The sequence below is a fragment of the Trachinotus anak genome, unplaced genomic scaffold (genome assembly GCF_046630095.1).
Source record: "Trachinotus anak isolate AG129_WGS33_773 ecotype Australia unplaced genomic scaffold, CSIRO_AGI_Tana_v1 ptg000018l, whole genome shotgun sequence".
Taxonomy (NCBI): Eukaryota; Metazoa; Chordata; class Actinopteri; order Carangiformes; family Carangidae; genus Trachinotus; species Trachinotus anak.
In genome coordinates, this window is record NW_027273869.1 from 1,981,224 (window position 1) to 2,008,462 (window position 27,239).

General features: G+C 43.5%; 1 protein-coding gene across 3 annotated transcripts; it reads left to right on the forward strand.

Annotated features, from left to right (window-relative positions):
* The first annotated feature begins 865 nt into the window (after positions 1–865).
* ipo8 (importin 8) lies at positions 866–25,518 on the forward strand. 3 transcript variants are annotated; one of them, XM_071502153.1, is made up of 25 exons: positions 866–1,094; positions 2,786–2,867; positions 5,995–6,151; positions 6,320–6,478; positions 6,852–7,008; positions 7,084–7,173; positions 9,309–9,403; positions 9,484–9,568; positions 9,650–9,784; positions 10,374–10,473; positions 10,766–10,842; positions 12,863–12,979; positions 13,067–13,156; positions 13,829–13,994; positions 14,860–15,020; positions 15,158–15,283; positions 15,377–15,443; positions 16,843–16,968; positions 17,440–17,537; positions 17,657–17,752; positions 18,879–19,099; positions 19,685–19,890; positions 22,056–22,277; positions 24,366–24,495; positions 24,851–25,518. In XM_071502153.1, coding segments are annotated over exons 1-25 (3,048 nt in total). In that variant the 5' UTR covers positions 866–1,010; the 3' UTR covers positions 24,852–25,518. The 3 variants fall into 3 exon arrangements, with proteins under 3 accessions (XP_071358254.1, XP_071358253.1, XP_071358255.1); XM_071502152.1 differs by having other exon boundaries at positions 15,377–15,452; positions 24,851–24,992; XM_071502154.1 differs by lacking the exon at positions 22,056–22,277 and having other exon boundaries at positions 15,377–15,452; positions 24,851–24,992.
* Positions 25,519–27,239: the final 1,721 nt, after the last annotated feature.

Genomic DNA, 27,239 nt, shown 5'->3' on the forward strand with positions numbered 1-27,239 from the left:
TTACTCAGTGTCAGCCAGGGACAAACTGTGGTCCAGCCAAAATGTGGCTCAGCAGGGCGGTCACACCTTCTGTCCCCGCGGTCGCTCTCCTCCTTCCAATAGATAAATGTCATCAAGGGAACCATGATTGTCTCTACCAGTTTTTTTTGGCAACCCATGGATGTTCTGCTGTGTTAGAGGAAAGGTTGGGAGATCACCAAGTCAATAGAATTCATCCTCTGGGGATCATGAATGTCTGCACCATTGACTATATATAAAAATGACCTGTTTGCAAATTTCATGGCAATGCCACTGTCATTGCTAAACTGTGTTATTAAACTGTGTATACGCCAGTGCACATAAAATTCATACTGGACATAGGAGTAACTTTATCTCACAACTATTTACAAAATCAATAACATTGAAAAACTGTAAAAGGTAAAGTGGTGTAGTTGTAAGAGAGCTCCACATGTGAAGGCCCAGGGCGTTGACTGGACTTGGGTCAGTCTGAACCCAGACCTCCTCACCGAGAGGTAGCTCTTCTTATCACTGAGCTGAGACCAGCTCAACAACAGGGACCAGAGGCAGCTAGTAAAGACAAACCAGTTGCAATAACACTACAAGCACTCATGGTGGCAGCAACACTTCAACGTACCTCTGTGACGACGAAGAAGAGGCGGACAACCGTAAGTTGTCTGTTTACTTTGCTTTACGTCCACCGACAGCTGGTTTCCGGCAGAGCGGGGCGGGGCCACCCTTCTCAGTAAAGCCAGTCGAAGTTTCACAGAAATAACAGCGATTCTGTCATCAAGATAAACGCGCCAACACAGCGCGAAACACGTTTATAACTAGTCTTCCGCTAATGAGGCTTTTATTTTGAATGCAGTGACCGGAAGCCGTGTTAGTAAGCGTCTGAGGTTTGACCCTGTCCGAGCCACAGTGGATGTAGATCCTGATTTCAGGCTCCAACGCTAGCTATCGCTACATGTATGTTATAAACAACACAGAAGGAACCGTGGAACTGAACACACATGGATCCCAACCGGATTATCCAGGCTCTGAAAGGGACCATCGACCCGAATCTGAGGGTCGCGGCGGAGAATGAGCTCAATCAGGTGGGTGAGATAAAGTAGTCGGCTGTTTTTTGTTTGTTTGTTTTTTTCAGAGGGAGCATCAAGGACCGATTTTTGGCCCAGAAATGATGCCGGTGTTTGTGGAGGAGAGCGGGCCGTGTTTTGGTGATCGGGCTCGGCTCCGGCCTGGTGAATCTTCAGCCCCAGTTTGTCAGTTTATATCAGGCCTGTGATCAGCAGTTTGACTGAACAGACCCCCGCCCCCCGCCCCCCAACACTGACTCAGGCAGCTGCGACGGAGAACAATGGGAGTCAGGTCTGACAGCCATCATGAACCACCAGGACCCGAACTTTACTGCTGTGATACAATAAACCAGATCAGGCTCCTGAATATTTGATTAATAAAACTGTGAGTGAGTCAGAATCATATTTATGTTCAGTGTTCCTCATACCTGACAGTAAACTTCACCCTGATGTTGTATGCCAGTGGTCAGTAAATAAAACAGTAGGGAGATAAACCCCAAATACAAGGAAAGGTCTAATTCCTAGTACAGTGACACATGAACTGAAATGGTCCAAGCAGAAGCACATATATGCCGTCTATATATTGACAGTCTCTGTACTGACAGTCTATACAGTCTATACAGTGTATATACACACAGTCTATATACAGTCAATATACTGACAGTCTATATACAGTCTCTATACAGTCAGTGTACATACAGACAGTCTTTATACAGACAGTCACTATGCAGTCAGTCTATATACAGTCAATATACTGACAGTGTATATACTGACAGTCTATACAGTCTCTATACAGACAATCTGTATACAATTTATATACTGTCAGTATATATACTGACAGTCTATATACAATCTCTGTACAGACAGCCTATATACAATCTATATACTGACAGAGTATACTGACGGTGTATATACAGACAGTCTATATACAGATAGTCAATCTCTCTGTCATCTCCTGTTTGTAGTTCTGTAGATTAATTATTAGTATCACAGGTTGCAGAATATATTATAGGCAGTTTTCCAGGTGTTGTAACTAAGGAATGACTGAACATGTCATTATCTTGTGCACACATGGTAATGTATCATTATGTTGTTTGTTCACCTGACACACCAGATGTTACCAGATGTTTGCTACACAGAACCACCTGTTAAAAACAAAAACTGCTTGGCAGGTGATTGGATGAACCATCTGTCTATTATATGATGTAGTAAGAGAGCAACAAAGACGAAACAAAAATTTGTCTTAACACGTGGTTAACAATGAAAGAATCTATTTTAACCCAGACCTAACCAGCTAGTTTTGTTACTTGATTTAACCAAACTGAAAACCAAAGAGCCAGTAAAAAAGAAATCCAGCAGCCTCACAAGTTTAATATAACATACATAAAAAAGTGAAAATTAAAAAATGTCATTGAAGTTGTAGTTAATCCATCGATCTGCTCTGACAAATTTGTTTAATTACATCATCAGGAATTATTGTAATACACCACTGTGAGGTCTGTGTAGCAGCTGCTGATTTCATCATATTTTCATACTTTGGCAGAAAAACCATGAAACAGGTGAAACAGGTGTTCGGTTAAATTCTGTGCATTTAAAGGCTTTAAACAGTCTGAATTTCAGTTTAGTTACATGTCTCCATTTAAAAGTGAACCACCTGTCCTCTGTCCTCCTCTGGCCGTGTCTCACTGAGTCTGCTCCGTGTGTTTCAGTCCTACAAGATCATCAACTTTGCTCCGACCCTGCTTCAGATCATTGTGTCGGAGCAAGTGGAGTTTCCTGTTCGCCAGGCAGGTAAGAGACAGTCCAGACAATCTACTTTTCTTGGTCTTTATATTTTAATTCTGTTTGACAATTTCCACCTTGAGTTAGTTGTAATAATGAAAATAAAAGATCATTCTGCTGTGTAGTTTTCATATTGAGAAATGTCTCACTCCTCATAAGGTTTTTATAAAGCTCAACTTTTTTATGCATGTCAACAAACTGAGGGAAATGAGATCAACAGTACACCTCAGCGTAAACCCCAGACATACTATACATAAATAAATCTGCAGAACTGGAGAAAGTCACACAGGCATATATATATATATATATATATTTATTTATATTGAGTGTTTGGGGCAGCAGGACGGTGTGTGTGGGACTGAGTCAAAACAAACTACAGTTCCCTCACTCACAGTGTTATTACTGAATGATCCCTCTTCCTCACATCTGACTACAAACGACAGGCGTCTCTGGTTACACGCACAGCTGCTAAGATGACAGTAGCTAGCTGAGGGAACCGCTCCCTGCTTACTGGGATGTTACAAAACTGGAGTTTTTCCACAGCTAGTTTACTTTATACCAAAACACATGTTAGTGTGTGTCTATATGTGTGTTAGGAAACATGTAAGTGTGTGTCTGTGTGTGTGAGGGAACATGTCTGTGTGTGTATGTGTATATATGTGTGTGTGTGTGTACCAAAAAAAGTATTTTACTAACAGAGTGAGGGCATTTTGGGAAAGTGAGGACATTTTGGCCGGTCCTCACTTTTTGAGACACCTTCAAATTACATGTTGAGGGTTAAGACTTGGTTTTAGAGTTATGGTTAGAATTAGGTTTAGGTTAAGGTTAGGGTCAGGGTAAGGGTTAGGCACTCAGTTGTGATGGTTAAGGTTAGGGTAAGGGGCTAGGGAATGCATTATGTCAATGAGTGTCCTCACAAAGATAGAAGTACAAGTGTGTGTGTGTGTGTGTGAGGGAACATGTCAGTCTGTGTGTGATGAGGGAACATGTCAGTGTGCATCTGTGTGTGTGATGAGGGAAGATGTGTGTGTGTGATGAGGGAACATGTCAATGTGTGTCAGTGTGTGTGGGATGAGGGAACATGTCTGTGTGTGTGTGACGAGAGAACATGTCTGTGTGTGTGTGACGAGGGAACATGTCTGTGTGTGTGTGATGAGAGAACATGTCTGTGTGTGTGTGACGAGGGAACATGTCAGTGTGTGTGTGACGAGGGAACATGTCAGTGTGTGTGTGATGAGGGAACATGTCAGTGTGTGTGTGACGAGGGAACATGTCTGTGTGTGTGTGTGTGATGAGGGAACATGTCAGTGTGTGTCAGTGTGTGTCAGTGTGTGTGTGACGAGGGAACATGTCAGTGTGTGTGTGATGAGGGAACATGTCAATGTGTGTCAGTGTGTGTGGGATGAGGGAACATGTCTGTGTGTGTGTGACGAGGGAACATGTCTGTGTGTGTGTGTGATGAGGGAACATGTCAGTGTGTGTCAGTGTGTGTCAGTGTGTGTGTGACAAGGGAACATGTCAGTGTGTGTGTGATGAGGGAACATGTCAATGTGTGTCAGTGTGTGTGGGATGAGGGAACATGTCTGTGTGTGTGTGACGAGGGAACATGTCTGTGTGTGTGTGTGATGAGGGAACATGTCAGTGTGTGTCAGTGTGTGTCAGTGTGTGTGTGACGAGGGAACTTTTCAGTGTGTGTGTGATGAGGGAACATGTCAATGTGTGTCAGTGTGTGTGGGATGAGGGAACATGTCTGTGTGTGTGTGACGAGAGAACATGTTTGTGTGTGTGTGACGAGGGAACATGTCTGTGTGTGTGTGACGAGGGAACATGTCTGTGTGTGTGTGTGATGAGGGAACATGTCTGTGTGTGTGTGACGAGGGAACATGTCAGTGTGTGTCAGTGTGTGTGTGACGAGGGCACATGTCTGTGTGTGCGTGTGATGAGGGAAAATGTCAATGTGTGTCAGTGTGTGTGGGATGAGGGAACATGTCTGTGTGTGTGTGACGAGAGAACATGTTTGTGTGTGTGTGACGAGGGAACATGTCTGTGTGTGTGTGACGAGGGAACATGTCTGTGTGTGTGTGATGAGGGAACATGTCAGTGTGTGTCAGTGTGTGTGTGACGAGGGAACATGTCTGTGTGTGTGTGTGATGAGGGAACATGTCTGTGTGTGTGTGACGAGGGAACATGTCAGTGTGTGTCAGTGTGTGTGTGACGAGGGCACATGTCTGTGTGTGCGTGTGATGAGGGAAAATGTGTGTGTAACAGTGAGACTCACTGATGTGTTTTAATAGTTTAATGAATAGTGGAGCTCTGAGGCTCAGATACACAGAACACTTGTTAGTGGGAGACTTTCAAGAGATCAGTTAAATGGATGAGTGTTTACCAGACGTGTGTGTGTGTGTGTGTGTGTGTGTGTGTGTGTGTGTGTGTGTGTGTGTGTGTGTGACGAGGGAACATGTCTGTGTGTGTGTGTGATGAGGGAACATGTCTGTGTGTGTGTGACAAGGGAACATGTCAGTGTGTGTCAGTGTGTGTGTGACGAGGGCACATGTCTGTGTGTGCGTGTGATGAGGGAAAATGTCAATGTGTGTCAGTGTGTGTGGGATGAGGGAACATGTCTGTGTGTGTGTGACGAGAGAACATGTTTGTGTGTGTGTGACGAGGGAACATGTCTGTGTGTGTGTGACGAGGGAACATGTCTGTGTGTGTGTGATGAGGGAACATGTCAGTGTGTGTCAGTGTGTGTGTGACGAGGGAACATGTCTGTGTGTGTGTGATGAGGGAACATGTCAGTGTGTGTCAGTGTGTGTGTGACGAGGGAACATGTCTGTGTGTGTGTGTGATGAGGGAACATGTCTGTGTGTGTGTGTGACGAGGGAACATGTCAGTGTGTGTCAGTGTGTGTGTGACGAGGGCACATGTCTGTGTGTGCGTGTGATGAGGGAAAATGTGTGTGTAACAGTGAGACTCACTGATGTGTTTTAATAGTTTCATGAATAGTGGAGCTCTGAGGCTCAGATACACAGAACACTTGTTAGTGGGAGACTTTCAAGAGATCAGTTAAATGGATCAGTGTTTACCAGACGTGTGTGTGTGTGTGTGTGTGTGTGTGTGTGTGTGTGTGTGTGTGTAGCGGCCATCTACCTGAAGAACATGGTGAGTCAGTACTGGCAGGACCGGGAGCCGTCTCTGGGTGAAGTTGTGTTTCCCTTTAACATCCATGAGAATGACCGACAGCAGATCAGAGACCACATTGTGGAGGGGATCATCCGCTGTCCAGAGTCCATACGGTACACACACACACACACACACACACACACACACGCTCTCTTTATCATGCTTGTTTTATAGAAAGCATCATGCCTTAGTGACTACTGAACAATGAACACTCACTGAATCATGCTGAAGTTTGTTCCTGATGCAGCTGCTGACTTCATGTGTCTCTGTACTGTCCACAGCGCCCAGCTGACCATGTGTCTGCGAGCCATCATCAAACACGACTTCCCTGGCCGCTGGACTGCCATTGTGGACAAGATCGGCATGTACCTGCAGTCTCAGAGCAGCGGCAGCTGGTACGGCAGCCTGCTGGCTCTCTACCAGCTGGTCAAAACCTACGAGTGAGTAACCTGTTCCTGTGCTGTTCCTGAACATCCTCCTGGAGACGTCCCCTTCAGTACACCTGGAACAATCACAGACACTGTTTGTCAGAGAGAAGTGAAGAAAAACTAGACAAACAAAAAGAGAAACACGTAGCTGCAGTGTTTCACAGAAAGTTTTCATCACTGGGATTAGAGAAATAATGAATTTCAGTAAAATCAAGCTTCAGTCTCCACTAACAAACCCTGTAATTATGAGAGGAGGGGCTCACTGATCTCTTAATGTGTGTTTTCCTGCTGTCAGTGATGTGACTGATCAGGACTTGACCACAGTGTTTTATTTTTCATGGCTCATGAGACTCATGTTGTTTGTGTGTGTGTGTGTGTGTGTCAGGTACAGGAAGGCAGATGAGAGGGAGCCGTTGCTGGCAGCCATGCAGATCTTCCTGCCGAGGATCCAGCAGCTGATCAGCCAACTTCTGGCTGATGGCACCATCTTCTCTGTCCTCATCCAGAAACAGATCCTCAAGATCTTCCATGCTCTCGTGCAGGTGTGTGTGTGTTTCACTATGATGATGATGATGAAGATGATGATGATAACAGCATTAACCTCTTGTTGCCTGCAGTACTCACTGCCTCTTCAGCTGATCAACAACACAGTAATGACTCAGTGGATGGAAATCCTCCGAGCCATCATGGACCGAGATGTCCCTGCTGTAAGACACACACACACACACACACACACACACACACACACACACACACACACACACACACACACACACACACACACACACACACACACACACACACACACACTTTCCCAGTCTAATAGCTGACAGAAGTGTTCCACAATGAGTTGATACATTTTTTTCATATACATGTTTGGCATGCAGTTTGTGGGTCGTGACTGTGACAGTGATGTATGTGTGTGTGTGTGTAAAACAGATAGAAATACAGTACAGGCCTAAAGTTTGGACACACCTTCTCATTCAATGCGTTTCCTTTATTTTCATGACTATTTACATTGTAGATTCTCACTGAAGGCATCAAAACTATGAATGAACACATGTGGAATGTGTTGTACTCAACAAAAAAGTGTGAAATAACTGAAAACATGTCTTATATTCTAGTTTCTTCAAAGTAGCCACCCTTTGCTCTGATTACTGCTTTGCACACTCTTGGCATTCTCTTGATGAGCTTCAAGAGGTAGTCACCTGAAATGGTTTTCCAACAGTCTTGAAGGAGTTCCCAGAGATGCTTAGCACTTGTTGGCCCTTTTGCCTTCACTCTGCGGTCCAGCTCACCCCAAACCATCTCGATTGGGTTCAGGTCCGGTGACTGTGGATGCCAGGTCATCTGGCGCAGCACTCCATCACTCTCCTTCTTGGTCAAATAGCCCTGACACAGCCTGGAGGTGTGTTTGGGGTCATTGTCCTGTTGAAAAATAAGTGATGGTCCAACTAAACGCAAACCGGATGGGATGGCATGTCGCTGCAGGATGCTGTGGTAGCCATGCTGGTTCAGTATGCCTTCAATTTTGAATAAATCCCCAACAGTGTCAGCAGCAAAGCACCCCCACATGATCACACCTCCTCCTCCATGCTTCACGGTAGGAACCAGGCATGTAGAATCCATCCGTTCACCTTTTCTGCGTCTCACAAAGACATGGCGGTTGGAACCAAAGATCTCAAATTTGGACTCATCAGACCAAAGCACAGATTTCCACTGGTCTAATGTCCATTCCTTGTGTTTCTTGGCCCAAACAAATCCCTTTTGCTTGTTGCCTCTCCTTAGCAGTGGTTTTCTAGCAGCTATTTGACCATGAAGGCCTGATTCACGCTGTCTCCTCTTAACAGTTGTTCTCGAGATGTGTCTGCTGCTAGAACTCTGTGTGGCATTCATCTGGTCTCTAATCTGAGCTGCTGTTAACTTGCGATTTCTGAGGCTGGTGACTGGGATGAACTTATCCTCAGCAGCAGAGGTGACTCTTGGTCTTCCTTTTCTGGGGCGGTCCTCATGTGAGCCAGTTTCGTTGTAGCGCTTGATGGTTTTTGCGACTGCACTTGGGGACACATTCAAAGTTTTCGCAATTTTCCGGACTGACTGACCTTCATTTCTTAAAGTAATGATGGCCACTTGTTTCTCTTTACTTAGCTCATTGGTTCTTGCCATAATATGAATTCTAACCGTTGTCCAATAGGGCTGTTGGCTGTGTATCAACCTGACTTCTGCACAACACAACTGATGGTCCCAACCCCATTAATAAGGCAAGAAATTCCACTAATTAACCCTGACAAGGCACACCTGTAAAGTGAAAACCATTTCAGGTGACTACCTCATGAAGCTCATTGACAGAACACCAAGGGTTTGCAGCGCTATCAAAAAAGCAAAGGGTGGCTACTTTGAGGAATCTAAAATATAAGACCTATTTAAGAGTTAAGAGTTATTTCACACTTTTTTGTTGAGTACATAATTCCATATGTGTTCATTCATAGTTTTGATGCCTTCAGTGAGAATCTACAATGTAAATAGTCATGAAAATAAAGAAAACGCATTGAATGAGAAGGTGTGTCCAAACTTTTGGCCTGTACTGTAGATTATGAGGAAACACTGTTAACAGAAAGTAAATGTTCTCTGAGCTTTGAGTCAGTGATATGAACTTGATTTGACCTTTTAACATTGATAAAATGATCTCATCTGATCAATAGGTAATAACCTGAGTTAATGAATCAGCTGTTGTTTACATGATGAACACGCGATAAACTTATGATGAACACATGATGAACACATGGTGGTCATAACACTGGTAATACAAGCTCCTGAACTGACCGCAAAGTGTGTCTGTCAGGAGACGCTGGAGGTGGATGAGGACGACCGTCCTGAGCTGGCATGGTGGAAGTGTAAGAAGTGGTCCCTGCGCATCATCACCAGACTGTTTGAGCGGTGAGTCCAGATAACCAGAAACCAGATGTGTAGTTTTCAGAGGGACCAGCTGTTCACACGCCTCTGCTCTTGAGTTACAGGTATGGAAGTCCTGGCAATGTGACAAAGGAGTACTTTGAGTTTGCAGACTTTTTCCTGAAGACGTACGCAGTGGGCATACAGCAGGTAAAGAGCCACTGAGACCAGAGGCTGTTGCTTCAGGTATACCTGTTTGACTGTTGCTCTCTCTCTCTGTCGTACACCCAGGTCCTGCTGAAGGTGGTGGACCAACACCGACAGAAGCAGTACGTGACTCCTCGTGTCCTGCAGCAGTGCCTCAACTACCTCAACCAGGGCCTGTCACACTCCCTGACCTGGAAACAGATGAAGCCTCACATGCAGGTTGGACGGGCAAAGAGGAGTCACAGAGATCACTTATCTTTTCTCTACTTCAAAGGTCACATGACAAGACTTTTCCCATCAGCTGTGGCCACAGTCAGAGAGATGACTATAGCTCTGAGTCTTACTCCAGACCTGGTTAGACCAGACCTGATGGTTTCAGGTTAGGTACAGTTCTAATCCTCAACATCATCCTCTGTCTATTTTACCAAATCTTTGCCGTTCTTCTTCTGTGGTGAAAGCACAAACAGGAAAGTGGACTAGTTCATAGTTTAGTTCAGTTTTCTGGTCCTACAATTCCTGGGACTAAAATCTGCAGCAACATAAGCTCATACAACTGTTCTGACTCTGAAAACAAAACCCAGTATTCTCTAAACCACCACCAGTCTACCACAGGGCTCACAAACATATGCACAAGATTCACATCTAAGTGGTACCCACAGACCCAGACCTGATCAGACCTGTTTCCTCATCATACTCTCTGAAAGGTGGAGGCAGGTGCCTCCATCCGGCCTGTTGTCCTCTTCTCACTGTTACTGACTGTTGTTGATCCTCCTCCTGACGTTGTCACGGGGACCTTCCTCTCTTTCAGACCATATGCCAGGAGGTCATCTTTCCCCTCATGTGTTACAAAGATGAGGATGAGAAGCTGTGGCAGGAAGACCCCTACGAGTACATCCGCATGAAGTTCAGTGAGTATTCAAAGTCCCTGGTGTAATAATGTACTGTACCTTTTAACTGACCTCACCGACCCCCATCATATCTTCTCCATGTCTTTGTAGCATCTCATGACCACCACTGTATTTCACTGCAGAGACCATGGATCATGTACGGTCTCTTGTTAGAGAAAAACTCACTCACAGGAAGCCGGCTTGTTCCTGATCTACAGTCTGTAGTACTGACCCTCAGCTCCATCATTGCACTATGTTCAGTGCTGCAGGGAGGATGTCCACCGTGTCTTTGAACATGTTGTCTCTGTCACAGACCTCTATGATGACCATGCCCTCCCGGCCACGGCGGCTCAGAGCCTCCTGTGTAAAGCTGCTCGCAAAAGGAAGGAGGTGAGGAGCTGAGTCTGTTTGTGGGTCAGTGACATGACGTGCATATTTTTGTGTCCGAGTGTATTACTTTCCTTTAAAATAATTTTAATTAATTCATGACATGCATCATTTTATTCTATAACACTGCTGTAGTTTGACCATGTTTTCAGTACATTATAATAATGTATATATTTTATATTTTGGCATCTCAAACCACCAAAATGTCAGGTGGCGCAACCGTCCGAGTTAATGAACAGCCTGAGAAAAGTATTAAATATGACATTTTAAAAATAATAAAATCAAAATAAATACTGTGGCATGATTTCATGTTTGAGACATTTCAAATAAACTAAATTCACAAATATTAATAGTTTTAAAAGTGTTAAGATAATTCAAAAACTTTTGTCCGGGAATTTGTGTATTGTCAAATGTCAGGGTGCTGCAACTGTATACATGCATCTTTTATTCTGAAGTGAATGGTTACAACATCAAACAGGATATTCCATCAGCCAGAGGACCCCAGGTGATCTTTATTGATGAGTGAGAAGGTTTGTAGAGCTCTCTCAAATATTGATAAAAAATAGCTACTTTCAACTCATAGTTGGGTTGGTACACTTTTCATGTCAGGTGGTACAATCAAGGTAAAACTCTTAATTTTATTAAAAAACTATATGTATGAACTTGCTAGCAAAGGCTAAAGGTTAAACAGGTGTCTAAGTAGAAGCCTGTTTAATTTGAAATTAGCTACAAAAGTCAGGTGACACAACTGAATCGTCAGGTGGTGCAACCAGGTAAAATATTTATTTAAACCAATAAATGATAGGTTAAAGTGAACAAATGGTTGAAGACTATAAGGTATATAGCTATTGTATTAAATAGATTCATTTGTATATTTATATACAAGTTTTTCTGTATTTAAATGTAAAATTGGATATTAAAAATATTAAATACCTGGCCACTGAAATGCAAGAATCTTAAATTATAGTTAACAAAAAACTCAACCACAAAGTAACAATGTGTTAGCCACTATAGACACACTCAGGTATACTTGCCAAAAGCTTCACTTAGAATAAATAGAAGGAAAGTATATAAATTTGGTTGCGCCACCTGACATTTTTCAGGTGATGAAGTTAAAAATACAGTAAAAAAATGAATTTAAAACTTTGAAATGTTGTAACACAAATAAGGCCTATTGAAACACATTATTCTAATTTCAAAAATATGCATGATATCCATTTCAAAAAGACTTTTTAAAAAAACATTTTTAAAAGCTTTATTTGTCAATGACCCTTGTACAGTGTCACTGCTGTGGTGAAGCCTCAGAGGTCCTCTCACCTCCACACAGTCACGCTGAACAGAGTTCATGATGGGACCAGCTGGTGAACATTAACAGATAAAGACATAATGACTGTTGGACTCATATGAATATGAAAATGTTGCTCTGTGTCTGCTGGATGTGTCACTGTTTATTAACATGTTAGCCAACTTCATACTGTAGACATGTGGACTTGGACTGGAAGCCTACTCCAGTTACGAGACTGGTGACCTCAGCCCTCTGACGTGGACTGACTCCAGATCCTCCACCAGCCCAGATATTACAAATTATGATTTATGTGACCACACCAACTCCAGGCCAAGCTTCTGTAAACATTAGCTCATCTACTGTTTCTTTGACGTGTTCGTCTGCCTTCATCATCCTGAGCTCATGTTCAGATAAGAAAGTCCTTTATTAATCCCACAAAGAAAAGGGTTTGGGATCAGCTGAAGTTAAATTAGTAAATATGATCAGATCTTCACTGAAGTTACAACTATGAACAAACAGTCTATCTTAACTGATAACACACATCATTGTGGTCCATATGAAGACATAGTGTTTGAATGTTCACTGGTAACCGGGCTGCTCTGATAAAATCGTACCAACACTATATGTTTCTGAGGCCTGTTTCCTTCACTGTCCTGTAGTTCTTTAAACTGTCTCTTACATACATCTGTATGCTGAGCTTCATGTCTTCTCGACTTGTCTCCTCTGGGCTTCACTCAGGTTCTTCCTCAGATGATGGAGTTCTGCCACCAGATACTGATGGACCCCTCTGCTGACCCCCGCAGGAAGGACGGAGCGCTGCACTGCATCGGTGCTCTGGCCGAGCTCCTGCTGAAGGTGACATGTCCACAGATAGTTCAGTTTTCCTGTAGAGGTGATCAGAGGAAGCCTGTTGTACTGAACCCTGTGTGTATGACTCCACAGAAGCGAATGTACAGAGAACAGATGGAGCTAATGTTGCAGAACTACGTCTTCCCTCTGCTCAACTCTCCTGTGGGTTACCTGCGAGCCCGAGTGAGTGACCAGTGTGGAAACTATCTCAGCTGAGTGGAATAAAAACAAATACAAGTTCATCATTGTCTAAACATGAGGCAGTGAAATATTAAAGAATTATATATAATAATATAAAATTATATATAATAATGATAATTAATTATTCTGTAATTACATGTTGTGGGAGCGGATTTGACTTTTTAAAAAAGATTTCGGTTCAGTTGGACTTTGTTCCATGTTTTAATTAATTGGGGAATTAAGTAATTGTGATCATAGTAAAGTGAGACATGAGGGAAACAGACGTTTAACCTTGAGCTGTCTCTACAGCTTCACTGTTTACCAGGAACTTCTCTCAGGAAGTTCACCTGGATTCTATAAACTTGACTTAATTAAGACTTTGATTAAAGAGCCGTGTGACCAGCAGACGGTCTGAGACCCAGAGGGAGCCTTAGTGGGGCAGTGGGGGGGTACAACAGAGAGAAGGTGTTTAAGAGACCACCACCACAGTGCTTCCTGCTGCTGCAGGAGGTCACTACAGCAGGTCCCTACATCAGATGTAGGACACTGTGGACAGACTGAGGCCTGCTGTAGTGACGTGCAGCAGGGGGCACTGTGATGCTGGTCTCAGATGTAGGGCACTGGACTGACTGAGACCTGCTGTAGTGACCTGCTGCTCTCTGCTGTGTTCGGCAGTCCTGCTGGGTGCTCCACTGCTTCAGCCCTTTGCGTTTCCATGACGAGCTGGTGCTGAGGAACGCCGTCGAGTTGGTCAAACAGGATCTGATCGATGACAAAGAGATGCCCGTCAAGGTAGAGGCCGCCATCGCTCTGCAGACGCTGGTCAGCAACCAGGAACAAGGTCTGTAAACATTTAAGTCAGCTATGAAGGATTCTGTCTGTTGTATTTTGAGCAGATGAGACATTTAATCACTTGACTGACAGTTCATTATCTCATAACACTGAGGTCTCATTGACTCTATTCAGGCTCAGTTACATGTTCTTGGTAGCTGCCTTGTTCAATTCAGAAACAGTTTCTCATGTTGAATTTTGCAGTTTATATTCAACAACAGAGCGACCTGATTATTTTTCTTTGAGCTGAACAAATTCAGTTTGACTGATAAATATTCTATAAGTCACTTTGTTAATCTGAAGTAGGGAATGAATTCAGTGGTATTTAATTATTTAATTATTTGAGCATGAAGTCATTAAAGGTCTGGTGGGTGTATTGATCTTCTGATGGTGCGGTCACTGTTGCTCTGATAAAGCGTTTTAGAGTCCCCCTTTACTTTAATAACAATTTGACTTTGACACTTTCACTTAGCTCTGATGCCATTTTTTCCACAATCACAATGGTACCTTTACTTATTACCTATATACATGCTAGTGTGAATGAATCTAAATTAATGGCATATATAAATATTTATGTAACATCGTGCACCAAATAATAAATGTCCAGATGTAAACATGAAGTCTGTGGTGCTGCAGCTGCATCTGAGCAGAGTTTATACTTCCTGCTGTTGTGTTTAACATTTAAAGGCAAGTCAACTCTCCAGCGAGAATGAGAGTACGGACTGACGCAGGACCTGCACAGAAATGTCCACATCCCTTATGGGGTCAGGGGTCATCCCAGAGTGCAATTTATCGAATGTGTATATGTTATATATATTTTACATGTGCTGTGATAGAGAATTTTACATGTGTGCCCTGTGTTGGTGTTTGTGCAGCCAAGCTGTACATTCGGCCATACATCCGGCCGGTCATGCAGGAGCTGCTGCATGTGGTGAAAGAGACGGAGAACGACGACTTGACCAACGTCATTCAGAAGATGATCTGCGAGTACAACCAGGAAGTGGCTGCCATTGCCGTGGACATGACACAGAACCTGGTAGGAACACAACACAGGTTTTTGATGCTTTCATGGATGACAGGGCCTTCAGCCTGAATCTGGATGTATCTCTGTGTCACTTACTGCAGAAGACACAGCATGTGTAACCTCTGAGTGTATGTGTGTGTGTGAGACAGGCGGAGATCTTCACCAGGGTCCTGCAGAGTGAGGAGTACGAGGAGAACGAGGACAAGACTGTCATGGCTCTTGGCATCCTCAGCACCATCGACACCATTCTCACTGTTATGGAGGACCATAAGGAGGTGTGTCTCACACACACACACACACGCACACATGTGCGCACACCCACACATCTGTCTCCACATTGTTTGTAATATTTACTTTATTGGTTTCAGATCACTCAGCAGCTGGAGGGCATCTGTCTGCAGGTGATCGGCCTGGTCTTACAGAAGCCCATCATAGGTATGGCAGGTGTGTGTGCGCAGGCCTTCCAGTGTTTTTACATGAACACCCTCACACTCACATACACACACACACACACACACACACACACACACACACACACTTGTCATGCTGCCCCGTCCCTTCTGCCTCCTCACACTGTGTAAATACAAAAACATTCACCTTGTTGTGTGTTTATAAAACAAACAGCTGTGATTCTGTGGTGCTCCCTAAAGGTACCACAGCTCTCTGACATGAAGTCTGAGACTCTCCAGGGATCAACCTGCTGTGTGTGTGTTCTTTGATTCTCTTCAGCGTGTGATTCAGGTGTGAGGTCAGTCACAGCAGTGTGCACCTGAGTAAGGATGGCAGACTGCAGAGGACAAAAAGGATTAGAGCACACTCATTGTTCTACAGCCTGTAACAGTGGACCAACTGTGTAATGAACTGATGATGATGAACTGATGATGTTACATTGCAATGTTGTCTCTAGATGGTCAGCATGAATAGGAGGTGATAACAGCTAAACCTGTTTCAGTTTTCACTATTATTTTCAGACAGACTTAAAAAATTATTTGTCTACCCATTTAGGTCAGGGTTAAAGGTCAGGGTTAAGTGTGTGTGTGTGTGTGTGTGTGTGTGTGTGTGTGTGTACTTGTACTTGCTACTTAGTAAGGACCAAAAAAAGTATTTTACTAACAGAGTGAGGACATTTTGGGAAAGTGAGGACATTTTGGCCGGTCCTCACTTTTTGAGACACCTTAAAATCACATGTAGAGGGTTAAGACTTGGTTTTAGAGTTATGGTTAGAATTAGGTTTAGTTTAAGGTTAGGGTCAGGGTTAGGGTTAGGCTCTCAGTTGTGATGGTTAAGGTTAGGGTAAGGGGCTAGGGAATGCATTATGTCAATGAGTGTCCTCACAAAGATAGAAGTACAAGTGTGTGTGTGTGTGTGTGTGTGTGTGTGTGTGTGTGTGTGTGTGTGTGTGTGTGTGTGTGTGTGTGTGTGTGTGTGTGTGTGTGTGTGTGTGTGTGTGTGTGTCTCAGTGATTCTTGATTTCAGCTGGATTATGTCTGTTTTCATGAGTATCAGAGTCCGTGCTGAAGCTGGCCTTATTGAGAGGACTGTGTATTAGCAAGGACGAAGACTGAAGACTAACTCATAGCTTATGTTCAGAAGTGATGTATACTTGTTTCCTTACACACAGAAGAATGATCCCAAACAGTTTCAGACGCTGATGACTGCAAACTGTGAATTGGCGAAAGAAAAAGGATCAGTACTCAGGAATCAGTATTGAAGAGACAAAATCAGATTAGTTCATCTGTCATAATTCAGTCCTTTACCTGTTTTCTGTAACCTTATCCCCTTTGAGTGGAAGTCTTTCAGAATATGTCTAACAGTTCTTTCGCATCCTCTGCAGAATTTTATGAGGAGATCCTGTCGCTGGCGTTCGGCCTCACCTGTCAGACCATCTCCCCACAGATGTGGCAGCTGCTGGGCGTCCTGTACGAGGTCTTCCAGCACGACTGCTTTGACTATTTCACAGGTACCTCACACACCAAGTTCTGATCCTTAGTCAGCATCAGAAACACTCAGCTGCTGCCACACTGGCTCTTCTGCTTTTCATACTTATGTTACTGATAACTTGGTAAACTCCATCAAAATGTTCTGTTTCTTCCCCTAAACAATGACATGTCAGACAACATTGTTTGTTGTTTTCTTGATAACCATAATAGGATAATGATGAGTCCTATTTATGAAAGAAGACTGTAGACACTGTTTATCATCTGGAAGTAAATTCTGTAAAAAGTACTGAGCTACCTGCATCTTTCAAAGCTTTAGTTGTAAAATCCAAACAGGTCCTCATTTTCACCGATATCTTAACAGTGACGATCTTGATAGAATTAAAGCTGTAATCACTGATGAAAACCTTTACCAAAGATAAAGGCAGTCAAACTTAACATTGCTAACAAGAAAATGTTAGCAATGTTAATGATGGTCTGTGTTTGTGATACAGATATGATGCCCCTTCTGCACAACTACGTTACAGTGGATACAGACATGCTCTTGTCCAACCCAAAGCACCTGGAGGTCATCTACAGCATGTGCAAAAAGGTCAGACGATAAATGTCGTCAGCTGCTGCTCATAGTTACATAAGACCTGAACAGAGTTTCTGTTCATTGCTGCTGAGCCTTGACTTGTCCACTATTTTCTGACCTTTGACCTGTTGCAGGTGCTGACCATAGATGCAGGTGAGGACGCAGAGTGTCATGCTGCCAAACTGTTGGAGGTCATCATCCTGCAGTGCAGAGGCAGAGGCATTGACCAGGTCAGACACACCTTCATTTCCATGTCATCAGTGTCCAGAGTGACCCTCACCCAGTTTGAAAACATCATCATACATTTAACATGATGGTTCCCATTCTTTTCTGTCTGATGACATCACCATCGTGTTGCAGATGTGTTCATTTAAACTTATCAGGGCCCGAGCACTGAGGGGGTCAGGGCCAGAACAGTCCCTGACACTGAATGTGCAAGGAAACTATTGTTTGCCTACATTATTATTATTATTATTATTAGTAGTAGTTACTCTAATGAGAAATGGAATCACCTCTCTGAATAAGCTCTGATGAACATGCCATGTGGCCTTTGCTGCGGCCATTAGAATCATTCTATCTCTTTGTCTTCATCTCTGGACAGAAACATGGTGCATTCTCTTAGCATACAGGAAAGAAGAACTACAAGCAGCTGAACTGAAAAAAATCCTGGGCTCCTCTCTACATTTTTCTCACATATGGCAAAGGCGACTGGTTTTGTTTCTTTTTCTTAAGAATTCATCGGCATACTGCGCATGCATCGCCGTTCTGCACGTCCTTCAGAAAACCGCCTGAACTGATTTTATCCTGCTTTTAAGACTAATTTTTACACTACACTCTTAGATCCTAGTTGTTTCACTTACATGTTTTAAAAAGGTAAAACTCAATCAACGGATCGCACTCTACTTTTAGCTTGTTTTGTAACAGACTGGCTACTGCTAACCCTGTAGTTTTTTCACCTATGCCACCACTCACCTCTCCTCTGGACTGTTCTGGATGCCTCCGGCTAAGTTAATCATACAGCCCACCTTCATTAAATGATGGAAACCTGTATCCTCAACCACTGAAACAGTTGCAAGTCAGCAACAATAATCATGGCAAGGTTCCTTGTGATATTTTGGGCTCTATGGGCACTTTCTTGTCAAAAATACTGCACATATAATTTTTGTATTGTTATTTTTTTTGAGGAATCGATACCAAACCAGTAACTTCTGAGTATCGTAGCATCGATCCCGCAGGAGTGATCCATCCTGTGACTGAACAGTGTGAACCTGAAAAAACCAGAGATGAAACTGGAGGATAAGTGTTTCCAGTGCAGGACTAACAGCAGCCTGATTTCTCTGTGTTTCCCTGCTGCAGTGCATCCCTCTGTTTGTGGAGGCAGTGCTGGAGCGTTTGATGAGGGGGGTGAAGTCCAGCGAGCTGAGGACCATGTGCCTGCAGGTGGCCATCGCTGCTCTGTACTACAATCCAGCCCTGCTCATCCATACTCTGGACAACATGCACTTCCCACACAACCCACAGCCCATTACCGCCCACTTCATCAACCAGTGGATGAATGACACAGAGTTCTTCTTGGGGTGAGGAGGTTTTTAACTGGTCAGGGTAGATCATCAGAATGGGTGGGTGAGGTACTGAGGACACAGAGGGAGAGATGTTAGAAATAGATGCTGCACGAGGTGAAAGAGATAGGAGCTGATGTTGTAAAAACAGCAGCAAGTTAGAGAATGTAGTTTGTCCCACTTATCAACAGGCACAGATCTGTCAGATCTGAATCTGACTTAAACCTCAGTATCTCTGATGTCCATCATGAATAAACACCCAGAAATGCAATGAGAAAAAAAAAGAGATCTTTCAGGATCAGTGTTGTCCAGTGAGAGATGTCTGCACATCTACAGTCTGTATATCTACAAACTGTACATCTACAGTCTGCACATCTACAGTCTTCTCAACTCACTCTGAGACAGGGAGCAGATCATCACATTTCCTAAAAACTGAAGGTATTAGACTGTGGTGTTTGGAAGTAGGAATCTTTTACAGTTTTGTTTCTTTACGAAGATTAATTTGGCTTTTTTACTGTCAGTATATACTGTACCTTGAACTAAATAGTCAGTGTTTTGTGGATTCTTCCTCATTCCCAGTCTCCTCCTCCTTCCTCTCCTCAGGCTCCATGACCGTAAGATGTGTATCATCGGCCTGAGCGTGCTGATGGAGCTGCCCAACCGACCGGCAGTGCTGGAGGGGATTGCTGCCCAGATTGTCCCCTCCATCCTGCTCCTTTTCCTGGGCCTCAAACACCTCTACGCCTCCCGTCTCATCAACAAGCCTGACCTGCTGGCCCGTGCAGGGCCTCAGGATGAAGACCAGAATGGTGAGAAAAGATCAGCAAAGAGAAAATGCAGAAGGTTAGGAAGGAATTGAGGACAGAGGAAGCAGAGAGGAGGAGAGAAATCAGCTTTGTGACAAGAATGAAATGAGTTTATCCATTTTTGCATCTGATCTTCCTCTGGTTGAATCTTGCTTCAGCCTGAAGCTGAAATCAGCTGCAGCACATTTACTTTCTCACCCACTAAAAATCCTAAAATTTAAAAGTGCTGTCATCAGTAATCTGGTCAGTCCGCAGATGATATAGGTAATAAGTTTATTTTAGTCATTTATTTTTTATTTTGATTACAAATCATCAATTAAAAAAATATTCACTGAAATCTTTCTTGGCAAAAGATGGCAACATTAAATGGCAACCACAGCAACACAAACATATAAAACCAAACTGTTTGGGGAAGTCATTCATGTTTTACTCTCCTGTTGACAGGTCAGTTCACAGCACACTTCAGATTCACCATTTTGACTCTTGTATAATTCCCATTGTTCTTCTAGTTGTTCCTCTTGTAATCTCGTCATTGATTGTTAGACTAAGGTCTAACTTTGTTGTGGTGCTGCTTTCCCCTACTTACTTGTTAGAACTTTTTACTTGCTAGCAGCTGTGATTTGATCAGGAATTATAATTCTGTTTAGTAGAAGTGTGAAGAAACTCAGACTGTACCTGACTGGTACAACAGGTTCTCTTAAATCACCTGTTCTTGAGGAGTGGCCTAGTGTTCTGTTAAGAAGATTCATGGCTGAGGGAGAAGGAAGTTTTAGGGGCTGTGAACCTATCACAGTCATCTGGGGTGGTTACCACATCCCACCCCCTAACTAGCTCCACATGCTGCCATGATGGTGTCAAACAGTACGTCAAGCTTCAAACAGAAGGACGTGCTAAGGGAAATGATTAAAGCTGATTGTTTACTCGAGACACTAATGGTGTTGCTGGGCATGAGGATGTAGAAATGGTCTGTAGTGGTGAGGGTCGGCTGTTCCAGCACCTTTATGTGTAGCAGGTATATGACCTGAAACAGTTCAGACTGAAAGGTTAAAATATACGTTGACTACAAGCTTTAAGAAACTGGGGTCAAGTTTATTCTCACCAACAAAATTCTTTAGATCTCAATCTTGCAGGCCACTGGTCACAGGGACAGCAGGCATATGGTGACTACCATACTGAGGCATAGAGGTGAATACTGTATGAACCCAGGATACAGTTAGATGGACTCACTGCAGCTCAGGATAAGAAAGTCTCACAGGAGTCCAGAGTCAGCTCAGTGTTGATAAGAGATGTGAGTCTTCCTGGAAGGATGGAGGTCGTCTCTCTGGTCCAGGTACAGGTTATGACTCTGTGCTGGTTCAGGTTCTGACTCTTTTGGCTGGTCTAGGTACAGGTTCTGGCTCTCTGTGCTGGTTCAGGTACAGATTCTGACACTGCGTCCCGGTCCAGGTACAGGTTCTGGCTCTCTCTGCTGGTCCAGGTACAGGCTCTGATTCTGTGCTGGTCCAGTTACAGGTTTTGACTCTCTGTGCTGATTCAGGTACAGGTTCTGACACTGCATCCTGGTACAGGTACAGGTTCTGACTCTGTCTGCTGGTCCAGGTACAGGTTTTGACTCTGCGTGCTGGTCCCAGGACAGGTTCTGGCTCTCTCTGCCGTTCCAGGTACAGGTTCTGACTCTCTCTGCTGGTCCAGGTATAGGTTCTGATTCTGTGTGCCGGTCCAGGTACAGATTCTGACTCAGTGTGCTGGTCCATGGAACAGGTTCTGGCTCTCTCTGCTGGTCCAGGAACAGGTTATGACTCTGTGCTGGTCCAGTTTCAAGTTCTGACTCTCTATGCTGGTCCAGGTACAGGTTCTGACTCTCTATGCTGGTCCAGGTACAGGTTTTGGCTCTCTCTGCTGGTTCAGATACAGGTTCTGATTCTGTGTGCCAGTCCAGGTACAGGTTCTGGCTCTCCCTGCTGGTCCAGGAACAGGTTATGACTCTCCCTGCTGGTCCAGGTTCAGGTTATGACTCTGTGCTGGTCCAGGTTCAGATTCTGACTCTCTTGGCTGGTCCAGGTACAGGTTCTGGCTCTCTCTGCTGGTCCAGGTACAGGTTTTGACTCTGTGCTGGTCCAGTTACAGGTGATCATTACTTAATCTAACCTGTTGATATCTGTTGGCAGAGGAGATTCCCAGTGATGAAGATGAGGTTAATGAGAACCGAAATGCCATGCAACAGCAGACCAGCACACCGACGGGCCAGGGTGGCGAGGATGATGATGAAGATGAAGATGACTACTGGGATGATGATGGCTTTGAGGGAACGCCCCTGGAGGAGTACAGCACACCTCTGGACTACGACAATGGAGAAGACGAGTATCAGTTCTTCACCTCCGCCCTGCTCAGTAAGTCAACATTCAAACATCTCATGGCCTTCAAAATAAAAGCCTGAAGTGCACAAAGGCAGAAGAGATGGAGTTAAAGTGACAGGAAGACGGATTCACCTCAGCTCTGGTTCCCCAAGACAACAACAGACCTAGAATCAAACCTTGACTTGATTAATCCATTACAACGATATAAAACAGAGAGATCCTGAGTGTTGATAAGATGACAACAGAGGACACACACATACTGTAGATCTTCACAATGACAGCAATGTCTGTGGTTTCAACTGAGGCTGCACATCCATTGAATCATGGTGCTGATGTAGCAGAACTGCACCCTACAACACCTCCTACTCCCACCTCAGTCCCTACTCCTCAATCAGTTTTATAACCAGGATTAGTACGCTCTCACAGGACCATGACCTGGTGTTAGAGGAGGATTCATTGATGACTAAATGAAACATTAATAATAAGCAGATTACAACTTTATTCATCATCAAAGCGATGAATAAAGTTGGTATTTGAATATGAACTGATTGTGTAGTTTGACAAGGGTGAAAGAGTGAGATTCAGTTATCAGACTTCAAACAGGAAATCTAATCACTGCTGATATCAACTCTAATCCCGGATTTAAGTAAAGTTTTGCTGGGTTTAATCTGGTTTAGTCTGGTTTAGCCTTGTTTAGCCTGGTTTAGCCTGGTTTAACCTGGTTGAGATGGTGCCGGTCTAACTGGTCTGAGATGCAGTGATTGGCGGTTGTTGGCTGTCTCACCCAGGGATGGGTGGAGCAGAGTGGAGGCTGATGAGGATGCAGCCTGTGCTGGGTTCAGGGTTCAGTTTTAGTTGGACAGACTCTGCTACATGAGTAAACACAAATAAAAGGGTCTTTATGAACTATGGGTGGAGAACCAGCTGTAACTGTCCTCCATCCTTCATTGTTTCTTTGGGTTCATCAGCAAAATCAGATTGATTATTAAACAATATTATATAATAATATTGTAAAGGTGCTCTGCTGCAAATATTTGAGTTGCCAGCTACTTGGTGATAGATAAATTATATCTACAGCTTTGTCTCTGTGTTTGCTGTCAGTCTCACCTGTTGCCTCTGGCCTACCTGGCTATCCCACCTCCTCCTCCTCCTCCTCCTCCTCCACATCACTCTCTTCATCAGCCCCTGCTCTCCTTTCCTGAGCCTCTCTTGCTTCTTGAAGCCCAGAAATACTCAAAACAAATTTATTGGATATTAAATCACACATCTTCCCTTCTGAGTCCTCTGCTGATGCCTCTGGTCCAGACCATCTCTAGCAGCTATGCTAACGTCTTCTCTCCTTCCTCCCACATGATCCTGGTTTAGAACCATGGGCCCAGGAGTTGTGTTTCTCAAATCTCCACAACAGGGGTGGGAATATAAATGTACTAATGACCCCCTCCCACGACAGAACCAACAGAGTCCAGCCCTCAGGTGACCTCCATACACTCCAAACTTCAGAACTACAAGTACTTTGTACTTGTTATCTGGCAGCAGTTTGCATCTCCCCAGGTGTTTTGGTGAAGGAGCAGGTGTTAATGGTCTGTCCACCCAGTGCAAAATCAAATCCAGTATTTGACTCCCTTGTTTATAAATCATTTATGCTACTGTTTAGTTTTAAGATTTTTAAGAATTCAGACAGGACTGAGGAGTTTCCTTTTGCAGCTCACACAGTTCTCAGTCACTTGTATGGTTGTGAATCCTGATTTGATAAGAATAATGGAGATAAAATATCATCCAGCCTTGATTCACAGCAGAGGTGGTGAGTGTAAAGTCTGCAGGATCCAAAGTCAAGAAGGCAACAGTTACAAAGACTAAGACCCACCTTGATGATCCAGTCTCCCACTGTAAATATGATAATCGGATGAGGGATCAAAGTGGTCACCTTCACATTATAACCTTGTCCCTGTGAGTGTTTGTATGTGTGTGTACTTGTACTTCTATCATTGTTAGGGTGTGTTTTGTTGTTTAAGGGGCATTATGTTAACAAGTATCCTCACAACTAACATAAGACATGTGTCTGTGTGTGTGTGTCTGTGTGTGTGTTTGTGTGTGTGTTTGTGTGTGTTGTGTGTGTGTTAGGGGTCCAGAACACTGATGCAGCCTGGTACCAGAGTCTGACAGCTCCGCTCAGTGAGGACCAGAAGAAACAGCTGCAGGAGATCTACAGCATCTCACAGCAGAGGAGGAGCACTGCCGGCAAGGGCCAATGGTGAGGACACACCGGAGCCACACTGCACTGAACACACAGACAGCTCAATCTCATACAGAGAACTAATATGTGTGTTCCCCAAAACATTACCTATTCTCACATTATCTATTACCTTAAATATTTTTCCGACACTTGTTTGTAATTAGTAACGTCCTGTGTATGAGACAGTTAACACAACTATATAATATCTGGTGAGATCATGAAAAACTGGTTTCTTCACCTCTAAAGTCTTTTTGCCCTCCTGGATCTCCATAGCAGACATGTAGAATGAGCAGCAGAACCAGAATGAGCAGAGAAGCCTTGAAAAACACTTTTGTTCAGTGTCAAGTCAAAATGAATCTGGTTGTGTTTTCAGAGCTATGGAGTCTGAGGAGGGGGATGAAGAAGAGCTGCTGGTCTGACCTGAAGTGAATTTCAGTCTATTCTGAATGATCTCAGTCCAGATCAGACCATATCTTAATGGATCCCACCAAAACCAGGTCCCAGGGTGCCATCAGAACTGGATGGAGCAGCAGGGGCTGGATTACATCAGTTTGGGACCTAGTGCACTGTATAGATCCACAGCCCCTACTGGAATATTACTATCACCAGGACAGGACTGTGTGTGTGTGTGTGTGTGTGTGTGTGTGTGTGTGTGTGTGTGTGTGTGTGTGTGTGTGTGTGTGTGTGTGAGAGAGAGAGAGAAACTGTAAAAATAGAAACACATCAAAGTGTGTGTTTGTACGTACTGTAAGCTCTTGTCTTCATCTCTATAGCTGAACACTTTTTATCATCTCATTAAGTGAGGGCCGACAGAGCAAGAAGAGCCCATTTCTGTCAGGGTGCCTTGTATACAGACTGGACAAGAACATTGAGGTCACAGAATTGTGGCCTCTAACTATGACGTCACACATATGAAATGTAAAATGGGAGGGGGTCTTGGGAGAAGCAGCTTTTTGTCTTTCTGTTTGTCCCTGGCTATTGTTTTTGTAACAGTTTTCAGAACTAATTTAAGAAAATCATAAAAGTTCATGTAACATTTTCCAGAGTTGTTCTTGCTATTCCTTCTTTCCTGCTTTGACCTTCACTGTCCACTGAACATTAAGAACAGCTGAGACTGATGGGTTATCATTAGTTGCAGGTATACATCATAAACAACCAATGTCATATTTTAACCTGATGAAGCTTGAGATGGAAACTCATCCTGTGGAACATTAATGTCTGTACAGAATTTCATAACAATCCTTACAGTAGTTGTGGAGATACTTCAATCTCCAACAATATATAAAAAGATGGAAGACATGACAGTTCTACAAAACATCTGGATCACCCCCTGGTGGCTGGCTGCAGTATTGGTCATAAACCTATATTCCATGTTAGTGGATGGTACATGGACCACAAAAAAAAATAAAAATATGTCAAATAATTTGTTACAGACATTTTAGATGGTTCTTATCAAGCTGGTGTTTGTTCAAGTGTTAATTTTTCCATTTAGTTTGCTATTAATTATTTGATACTATAAATAGTGGGTATGATGTCATGATTGACAGCTATGATTGACTCTCGATTGGGTCAGTGGATGAATGAAACCTCAATACCACAGTTCCTCCAGCCGATCACTGCTGAGCAGCCTGGCTCCAGATGACGTCAGTACCGATAGAGGGCAGCGCTCATATCCCAGACTTTTTGGCTTCATTTCGGTTTAGAGGATGGAGGTGGAGACATGTTGTCCATTTTTATAAACACTGGTCTTCAAAATGGACAACTGATACTATCACTCCTGGAGCCATGTGGCTAACATCTAAAGGCATCAGTGGCTGGTGCAGTGCCACCTTAGCTACAGTGCTAATGTTGCTAGTAGTATATCACTACATTTCTACATCTTTTTTGTCTGGTCTGATATTAGGCCACTTTCCTTATTTTCCTTATTCTGAAATTGAGACACATGAGTAATTATTTTTTAGTCCATCTCTCAGTTCAAGCAGTGGTCAGCAGCGATTGGCTGCAGCACAGGTTAAAGTTAAACAAATTTGGATTTTTCGGCAGCCCTCCTAATCCAAGCAAAGCCATCACAACTTATCTCATACACAGTAATGGAGGAGGTAGGTGATGACACCACTTTCCCCAAACTCAGCAAAGTAGTTTTGACCTGACCAAATCTTAAACACTGGCAGCGGATCAGGAGAAACTTTCCTGATTTCTGTCACAAGGTAATGCACATGTAGAGTTTTCATATCAATCTGCTGTTGAATTTCTATTACCATGCCACAACAATGTAAGTTTGATTGAAAAAAAAAAATGCAGACTTAACATTCAGTATGATAAATGATTTGGGTTGTTAACAGGTTTCTTCACTGGTTTTTGTATTCGCTTCAACAATTTTCACTCTGCACTGGTAGAATCTATTGCTCCATTCCTGGTTTTCCATCTCTGCCTCACTGTGTCTCTCTCTGCAAGTAGAGCGTTGTAGAGGGGAAAATAAAGACCAGTGGAATAAAATATTCCACTGGTCTTTATTTTTATATTAACCACTGTTATCTGTCATTATTATTGACCATATTGACACCATTACCTACACAGCTGTTCCTGGTCTCTCTCTTTTCTCCTCTATCCTCCCCCACCCCCCCTCTTTTTTCTCCTAAACCCAACTGGTTGAGGCAGACGGCCGCCCACCCTGAGCCCGGTTCTGTTGGAGGTTTCTTCCTGTTAAAAGGGAGTTTTTCCTCCCCCCTGTCACCAAGCGCTTGCTCTTTATGGGAACTGTT